At 36.9% G+C, this 10,020-nt stretch overlaps 1 protein-coding gene across 1 annotated transcript in view; it reads left to right on the top strand.

Moving 5' to 3' along the window:
- The window catches only part of LOC109828207 (ankyrin repeat, bromo and BTB domain-containing protein DDB_G0293800), a 23,758-nt gene extending 14,766 nt beyond the window's left edge, over positions 1-8,992 (top strand). The window contains exons 5-8 of the mRNA XM_020395238.1: positions 4,908-5,004; positions 5,929-6,064; positions 7,585-7,953; positions 8,627-8,992. Of these exons, the coding sequence (XP_020250827.1) occupies positions 4,908-5,004; positions 5,929-6,064; positions 7,585-7,953; positions 8,627-8,797 (773 nt within the window). The 3' untranslated portion in view covers positions 8,798-8,992. The remainder of the gene's footprint in view (positions 1-4,907; positions 5,005-5,928; positions 6,065-7,584; positions 7,954-8,626) is intronic.
- Positions 8,993-10,020: the final 1,028 nt, after the last annotated feature.

The following is a 10,020-nucleotide window of genomic DNA, read 5'->3' as shown; positions in this document are numbered from 1 at the left end:
GATGCGACTCGGCCGCCAGAGGCTTTCTTGGTTTTATCGGGTTTGACTCGTTCCGTCGTTACGCGTATTTCATCGTTTTGTTGATCTGTACGCTATTTTGGTGGCCGATGAGCGTGCTGGTCACTTGGTGGTGGCCGATGAGCGCATGGGCTACTTAGTTCGCCGATTTAGTGACCGGTGGGCGTGCGGGTTACTTGGTGGTGGCCGGTGAGCACGTGGGACACTTGGAGCTGACTGGTGAGTGGACAGTGCGCAGTTGGTTCGTCGATATTAAGTGCCGATGGGCGTCGAGACACTTGAGCTGACTGGCGAGTGGCTATGGTGCCAGTTGGTTCGTCGATTTAATGGCAATGGCGTGCGGGCCACTTGGTGATGGCCGGTGAGCACGGCGGGCTGGCTTGGGATCGCCGATTTGGTGACGCGTATGGTCGCGTGCGGGCGCACTGAAATGGCTGGCCGGTGAGGCGACGCCGTGCAGCGTTGGTTGCCCGATTTGGTGGCTGATGGGCACGCGGGCCACTTGGTGGTGGCCGGTGAGCGTGCGGACCACGTCATCAATAGTTCGTTGATTTGTCGATCGGTGTCGGATAATCCTCTTTGACTTAGATAATGACGTTCATTATCTTCTCTCTGTCTCGAGCTGTGTGTATATACCTATTGGCATTTTTAGACGCCTACAGTTAGCTTAATAGAAGAGATAACCCATAATAGAACAGAATGAAAGAAGATGATTTATGTAGCCGACCCCAAACACTTGAGATATAAGTTTTGTTATTGTTATTGTATTTGTTGGGAAGTAGTAGTACTATTCTCTCTTCAAGATAATTGCTGGAGTTTTTACCTTAGGTTTTCCAGAATAAAATTTTAGATATATTGTATACCAGATGTTTAAACACAGTTATGTAGTCTAATGTTGTATACCAGATGCTTAAATGCAACTAGTTTTGGACTATTCAGCTTTATGTGCGTACTAAGATCAAAATGTAAACATATATGTTTTTAAATTGTTATCATCTACTATCTAGAAAGGTTAGGTGAGAACCGAGTAAATCCAAGGTCTAGGAGTAGTGCAAAACGGTGATGAAAATCAGTCTTACATGAGTGCTTATATTATGGTAAGATGTGACTAGACTTTGTTTGTGAGAGGCAAAAGGGTTTTGTTGGAAAAATGCAAACCAACTTGGGTAAAATTACTACCTATACTGTTAAGTAATGCATAGTAAAAGGTGATACTTCCTAATATATCTAGCCTTACCTATTCTATAATTGCCAATTTATCATCATCGCATATTGTCTAATGTATCAGTGAAAACATGCTAATGTGGTATAAGTCATGTTGCACTACCTCGTTTTGCAAGTATTGTGGTTTTTCTCTTTCTACTGAACTAAACCCTTAGATCTGAAGGATTGTGGAAAAGCATTCATTTTTTATTTTCTTTTATTTTATTATCTACTATATGAATATTGGTGTAGAAGAAGGTAAACAAAACCGAAAATGATTTTATATCCTCAAATTTGTATTATGGAATGAAAATATAATCTCTCACTCGTTTTTTTTGGATTGAAAACGAAGCTATAATTTCTGTCATTCAAGCTAGTTATAGTTTTGTTTGCCTTTTTTTTGTTCTGCATGAATAACAAGGTAACTTTTTTTTGATAATGTGTTTCATAATCCTTGAAGTGGGAATATACTTGATTATGTATGGTGAGAGACCAAAATTGGATGGTTGCATCTAAGCGTTCTAGCTAGTTATTAGTGAAGGTGATTATTTCTACAAAATAGTATGCAATGTTGAGGTCTCTATTATGCATTCATTGCCTTATAGGTCACATGCTTTATCACCCTTTCATATTGACTTGAATATTTTGGCTTTGTTCTAAAAAAAACTGATATTGTAGAAAAAACTTTGGTTTTGTCATATTTCTTATTTTGCAATAATATTTTCTGCTCTTTGGCCAAGAATTTTGGGCATTTGACTGGGAAACATATATTCCTCGTCCATACCTTAATGTTGCCTTAGCGCCCAAGTTCAAAAGAGAGGAGATGAGCAAGATTAGAAAGTGGCTTGGTACAACTAGTTTTCTATTTTCTATATTCCAACTTTCAAGGAACTGCCATGAACTTCGATTAAATACTTCTGATTTGCTATAAACGTATTAATTAATTAGCCCCAATCACTTTCTGCATTTCCCTTACTGTCTCAAATTTTCAAAAAACTCCCATGGAAATTACTATGGACTTTAAAGTTTTATGGTAGCAACACTCAAAGTTTGTAATTAATTACACCAAAACTCCAAAGTTGTAGTGAGGGTTGAGGCCTATATTTTTTTACCCTAACATGTCCTTACAAGTTAAGCGTCCTCTTATGGGTCGAAACCTAGACTCATGCAACATTATCAGTTTTTTAAAGTCTGCATTAAATATGTGGCTAGTAGGATTTGAACTTGGGTTGCTCTAATGCCATCTTAAAGTCCTGCCATTGTACTAGAACTCCGAAGTTGTGGTGAAAATTGAGGGTTATAAATTTTTACTGTTAACAAAAATAATTTTGAGTAAATAAACATTATGGTATATTTTATTAAAGAAATAAAGAAAAGTTTGTCATAGTGTTTTTTAAAGTCTACCGAAAGTATAAACATCCAACACCCAGCATCATTGTATAGATCCGTCCTTCCCTAGTACAACTTTATAGGTACAACTCCTAACTATCCCCTGGTGACCCCATATTTGTATACTAATCAAACCATCGATGCTATGATATATACATAACTTCTTCCACCACTGTTGACACCTTCCAAACTGTACACACTACTATTCCTTCTTCAACACCAGCCAATCTCCCGATGTCATCTGTTATACGATTTTGATCATGCTGTACATTCCCATAGAAAAGTTACGTAAATGAAATTGAATGATGTCCAAGTACAAAAATCTATATTTTCCTGTCCACATATAAGAATGAGTTGGTGGAATTTCAAAGTTAAGAAAAAAAGAATTTCCCAGCTTACAAAAATCCTAACTTCTCCTGTGTAGATATCGGGATGTGTTGGCGAGGTTTCCAAAAGAATGAATGAATTATGCGAGAGTTTCATAAGAATGAACTACCATAAGTGCACTGTACATGAAGGATGGTAGGAACGATGTAATTTAGAATTATATATGAATGTCATGTGAACAAAACAAACTTAAACTATTCAACTTAAATGCTTGAATTACTGAACTTGATTCTTACTCATGGTTCACACATGTAATAATCTAATCATCCATTCTGCATACTCACCTAGAAGATAGTTGACCGTCAATTTACCGTGATTAGTCTGATGTTTATAAGGAATATAAGAAACATAATAAACCATCACACAGACACACACATAGAGGGTGTAACTGACTTAGTTACATAAAAATACACTATATTGTAAATCCAAACGGTTAATATTATCTAGATGTCATCAAATCTAAGTGGATCACAAATCATGTAGTTTGAAATTTTCTAACCCTAAATTAAAGCAACCCATAATAAATGATATCTGAGACCGTTACAGACCTTTCATTTCTAGGTCATTAGATGTTTCAACTAGGAATATTGAATCTATGTGATTTTTTATCTCAAGTTTTAAATGCATAGATCACAATGGATGGAGTGGATCTTTAATATCATGGTCAAACATGTATTTTACAGATGTGTGTAACTAAGTTAGTTACAACCTTTGTGGTATCCCCTAAAACAACCCCCCCCCCCCCTCACGCCCTCAACCCCCCACACCACACAGACTCCTACACGACAAACATCATAGTAACCCGTCAATTTCATAGACCAGCATGACAACCCATCAGGGTATCATTTCTCTGCATGCATATTGAGTTACATTTCTTAGTTATTCACAAAAGAAACATGTATCACTAAAATTTCACAACTCTTAACATTATTAACGCTAGGTCCAAAACACACGAGTGTATTACCTCGACGTAATATATTTTTATGACATAATTGATTATTTACGAGAACCACAATACTCTTGTTTGTTTAAATCTTATCACTAACTTTGTCCTCATGGACTCCAACATGAATACATGTACAAGTGAACAACCTTATATGATAGATGATAAAATATTTACCAACCCAGTAGCCATGCAGAAATATGTTTCCTATTCCCATCCCGTTGATTTTACCATCATGTCTTCGTTCATCTAAAACAAACCATACAAACACCTTCATAGGTTACAATCTCATCTTCTGATATAATTTAATTAGATTATGGAACATGCTAAGTGTCAAGTGGCTATTGGGTTACTCACATGTGTAGAATGTTGAGTTGCTATGTACACAATATGGCCCACTGTTTGTGAAAGATACGATGGAACTCTATGTACCAAAAGTTGTAACACTCCACTTACTTTTCTGCAGAAGTGAAATGTTTCAAAATATTTTTCAGTTACCATTGCTACAAGATGGTAAAACATCTTTGCATGTCGAAGAAGCGTGGGGCTCATATCCTGCATGCACCATTATATCTGATCATGTTGTAACATCATATGCAAGAGAAGATTCACAAGAAGCAGCCTTAAAACTCACTCCACATACATATATGTTTAACATTATAGAGAAAGGGTCTTAGGCGTAGATTGGTGCTAACTTAGGACTTCTCATAACTCAATCCCCTACTGTACTGTGTGAGCCTGTCCTAGAAACTTCTGTATGTACTACGTAGTTACTGGTGCCTGCATTTCTCTCATATTGCTTGCCATTTGCCAATAAGTCATCAGTTTTCATTTGCATCTGAAGATCATTATTGGAATGAAGGTCTTACAACATAACCTGCCTCTTTTTTCACTTGAGAATATACACCATATAGATATTTCTCTCCTGAGTTTCTTTCAGTGTCAGGAATAACATGTTAGTCTACAGGTGCCACTGAGAAAATACACAGTGAAGATGGTATGAGACCCACCAAGGATAAGGTCTACTCGAAAGGGAAACATAAACACAAGCGCCGCAAACATGGGTAAGCTTATTTTACATGGACCTTGACTTGTCAACAGCTTTGATCTGATATTATGCTTAACTTTTCCGATCACATTTGTTATGATAGGGTGGGTTCCTGCTAGTTAGGTGGAGTCAAAACTTCCCTACTTGAAATCCTAACCATATCTGATACAATTGGATTTACTGTGTCATTTCTGGAATCTCCAACCGTGATTTCATCTTGCTGGGATAGGTTTAACCCAGACCCTTGTCAAGTTAGACTGAACCATGTATTGTAGAAATACACATAGATTAACCATACAGTTAGTTTACTGTAAATACTTGAAGAACTTTAACATTAACCCAAAAATTCTACATATTGACAAGTTTTATGCGTACAACACTTATATCGCAACATCATCATCACGTGTGCTATATGTTTGATACATGTGAACCTAGTCAAGGTGGACTTTCGACCTTTTAAACTTTTGTTCTATGCTCCTTATAAGCACAGGAATGATTTGGACCAGTATTTGGTAGCTGATTACTATTTCAGAGGGGATAATAAAAAACTAGGAAATATTGTAGTTATGAATGTGGAAAACTTTCTAGTTTTGGTTTGGAAATTAGACCCTTCAATTGATTGAGTTACCATACACGAACTGGCTTCAGTAAGTACATGCATAATTTTGACTCTATTGTAACTGGGTCTAGGTTGAGCTACTCTGCTTAAATTTGACCCTGACCAACCTGACCTGGATTCTGTCCTAACGTCTATGGTTGACTCCTGACTGTTTAACCCACGCTGGCGCCCAAATTGTATCCCCACTGAGGACACCATGATTCATTACAGTTCTGAAGAGAAGCATAGTATTCCAAATTAAACCTTCTAAAAACCTCATGTAAGGAATTGATTTTTACCATGTTGATTCCTCCGCAGTTCTAATTGATCTCATTTATACAGGATCGACCTCCACAAAAGCGACTGCCTTTGTGCTGTCTGTGTTGTTAGGCGCCGGAAGCGTGAGAATAATTTGGCGGGTATTGAGAGTCAAAGGAAGATGAGCAATGCAAACCATCCCAGAGAGTTCAAGATAGAGGTTGGTATCGAACTATTAGTATTACTTTCCTCTTTATTTAGGGTACAGCATTTGTTTTAGAGTAGCTAATCTACGGTAGTCTCATGTCGTAAATGTGTACCAGGACAATTAGTAATTTTCTGTTCTCATTTTATTATTGTACAGCATTTGTTTGGATGCAGTCAACGTACTGTAACATAGATTAGAAATTAGTGTTGATAACAGAAGTTCCCTTGAGTGGACTGCAACCAAAATGAGATTTTGTGAGATTAATGGCTATATGCAGTTGTTTGAGGCATGCATACAGAAGATGCTTGCATAGTTCATTCTTTTGCATTCTTGCTGTCTAATAATCGTTATGTTTTGTCTGCAAATCAGAAACAGTGTGTTCCTATACAGCATATGATATTTGTAAATTTTGAATCACATTCTTCCAAGTAAGTGTTTAGAAACTCATAACATATAACTGCAGCAGACTCTCCCTGTCCTTTTCCAGTAGTGAGTTCAACTAGTTTGGATATGTTCTGGTAGTATATTTACCATGTAATATTAGTAAAAACAGATATTTTCAAATAACTGTCAATCAATGTGTCTGGTACACCAAAAACCTAGAGTAGATCCCATGGATCACCGAAATAATCTTGTCCATTTGCAACTTTTTTTGCACCCACGCGCGCACACACATTCATATTGGAGCAAATAAAAAATTGATGTTCATATCCATATTCGAGTCTGATTTCGTATTCTATAGGCGATGACCAATAAGATATGAAGACATGGATATATTCACTGATATCCTTTATCTATTCGCACCCCTAGTTTAGAATCAAAAATGAGTTTAGCTTCCTCAAGTGCTGAGATTGATGTTGAAATATTTCATGCAAGCTAATTTCTTTTCCTACTTCTTATATGATGAAACCACAAGCATTGCAAACACCCCTAGCAAAATCATTTTCGATCTCAACTTGTCAACTCTACTTCTATTTTTATGTTGAAAAAGGTTTTGAGAGAACACCTACTCCTTTGAGTTGTTAGTTGGTGTTTCAGATGTGGTATGAGCTCGTTTCACCCTTTGTTGTCATCTTTTATTCTTTTTTGATACGATAGCAATTAAATCATTCCCAAAGAATGATCCAGTTTGCCATCCCATGTTCCTTCCATAACGATTCATAAAATATGAAATAATGAAAAGAGAAGTAAATTTGGTGGTCAAATCATCTGATGTATGGCCTTGCAATGTGCCCAATTAAGGCACATTGAGTAATCAGTAAGCCAACTACTTGTTTATCTGGTTTTATCTTTCTTGTTGATGATTTATGCTGCTTCTTCATATTCCCACTATTCTTTACCGTATCTAAACACCATGTAGTGCCAAGTTCCAACTCTTTTTTAACAAGCCACAAATGATATAATCAACGAAGGGAGAAAAGAGCTTCACAAACTAGAACCAAACACATTGAGGAGAGATAATGAAGACGCCTGAGCTAATGTTTATTTTATGAAATCTATTTTCTTAGTTTATATTCCTCTTTGGGTTGTAGGGAAGCTCCCCAGAAAATCACGTGTACTGTGACGATGCTACCTCCAGCCAGGACCACTCTCAAGAGACTGATGTGAATGCGGATGTTGAAGAATTCGAGAATGAGGAGAAAATGAAGACCCCTGAGCAAGCAGACACTAGCGAAGCATTAAATCATGAAGCTATGGAAGTCGAAAGAAAAACCCGTCTCTATCCTAGTGGCGGTAGAGAGGATTCTCTGCATCTGGAATCTGACAATGGAGATTTGGAAGACTCCAATAAACATTCACAAGATCAAGAATTGGGTTCGGGCTTTGTAAATGAAACTGGTCACCAAGAAGATGTTGCAGAAATCCATCGAAAGGATCAAGATGAAGAAACAAAGCATCTGGTAAGTTCCAGTTTCCTGTCCTATAATGTATTTGTGCATTTAAACAACTCATGCATATTTATCTTGAAAATTTTTGAGCTGATTATGAGCTGCCCTTGAGGGGTGTAGATGCATGTTATTGATGTAAAACATACTGTCCACTCATTAGAAAGTTGCCCAGTTTGGATCAAAATAAGATTCATCGTTAACAACACTGAACCTGATATCCATATGGCTGATACGTACTTGTTTTTACCTGTTTTAGATATAGAAGTTCTGTTTGCCAACATACCAACCCATGCCTATAGCAAGCATCCATGGAGTCTTACCAAAAAAGGAGAAAAAATAATAATAAAACAAAGAAAAAAAGAAAGGAAAGAAAAGAAAAGAAACACTCAAAACGAAATGTCAAAGCGTTGAAAATTCATACAAACAGAAATGCATCAAATTCATGTTTGGCGGAATCTATCTAGGATAACTTACAGGCTTTTATATTTCTGATCATTTATCCAAATTTATGTTCAATAAGCAAAAAAGATGTTATTGAAGAAACTATTCAGAGAAGCACTTCTGTTTGAAAGCTTAGTACTATCAAGTTGAAGATCATGAGCAGAAATTACCCAAAAGCATTTGTATGTATGGGTTACATTCAAACTTTTTGCATGCTAGAGGATAATCTGCATTTTTTGTGCAGGAAAACCGTTTACAACAAGAAAACCATTCAATCCTGCGGATAAGTAAAAGCCTGTTTCCAAGCAAAGTTGGGTCAGTGTGGAATGGGCCCCATTCTTTGATGCAGCGACATGTAGCATCAACTCGAGATAGTCCCATACATGCTGCATTGGCTGCATTTATGAAGCAATAGAGCTCCATGGAGGTGCTTGTAACATAAGAATCGTTATTCTCCTTGGCTGATATTAGGATGCTAATAGATTCTTGCTGTAGTGCTGCAAAAGAGAATATGTGGAAATCATGCTATTGTATGTAGTACGGTTATTTCTGAGATGACCATTGAAAATGTACAACAAAGTGGGAAGTCAATGCAAGGTCTTATACCAAATCTATTCTTTATACAGTCTTTTGCAAAAGTTATTCGATGGATAAAAAAAGGTTCTGTCAAATTCATAGATTCTTGTGCCTCAGAAATGTGAGAGGCAATCTCCTCCAATCTTAGAAGTTAGAAATTATCTTTAGTCTAAGATTATGTTGACCCTAAATTGAGGTATTATTTGCCAGAGCTCTAGAAATTGTTACCAATATGAGCATCGATTGATTCTTGGAGACAATCCATGTGCTGCTTTGAAGAGGTTGTTGTAGCATATTGCATGTTTCTGCTTTGAAATTAACGCACGGATTTTGTGTTTCGTTTGGTGCCTTCCTAGTATATTAATGGTGGGAAAAATTACCAAATTGACCTATAAAATGACCTATAAAGTGATGGCGGAGACACTTTTTAATATAAATGGTGTTAAAGTTGTAACAAATAGGCATTTCCAATTGTCCGAGGCAAGCTTTGAGTGAAACCTAACGGGTTTTTACGTGGACAAATTTTCAAAACGGACTTCTTTGCCAAAAAATTCCCAAAAACCAACCTGTTTCAAACTTAATTTCAAAAACAAACCCAGTTTCAACGCAAACTGGGTTGGTTTTAAAAAAAAATTTCCAAGCTTCACGGGAGTTGAAGTCCCATGAAGTTTTGTTACGTAAAAAACTTCACGGGACTTCAACTCCAGTGAAATTTGAGAATGTTTTTTCAAAAACCTGACCCAGTTTCAGCCAACTGGGTCTGTTTCTGAAATTAAGTTTGAAACGGGTCTTTTTTTGAGAGTAAGATTCAAAACAGGTTGGTTTTGAAATTTTGTCCGTTTTTACATATATACCCGTCAAACCTCCTATATTTATAAATTTTCTCCCAAAACTTGATAATAGTAAAAATAATTCTGTGAACGCACGTGAAGTGAGAGGCTGGCTAAGATCCAGCAGGCGAAAGCAAACCGCGTGGGAGACTATTGCCCAGCGGGTTTCGATGCACTTATGTGAAGAGATGAGAAGCTCTTCCGTGTGAAGAGATAGAAGTGGTTTTTTCAT

Source organism: Asparagus officinalis, unplaced genomic scaffold, assembly GCF_001876935.1.
Source record: "Asparagus officinalis unplaced genomic scaffold, Aspof.V1 AsparagusV1_Un838, whole genome shotgun sequence".
Classification (NCBI taxonomy): Eukaryota; Viridiplantae; Streptophyta; class Magnoliopsida; order Asparagales; family Asparagaceae; genus Asparagus; species Asparagus officinalis.
Note: the sequence above shows the minus strand (reverse complement) of the source record. Positions and strands in the feature narration are given on the sequence as shown.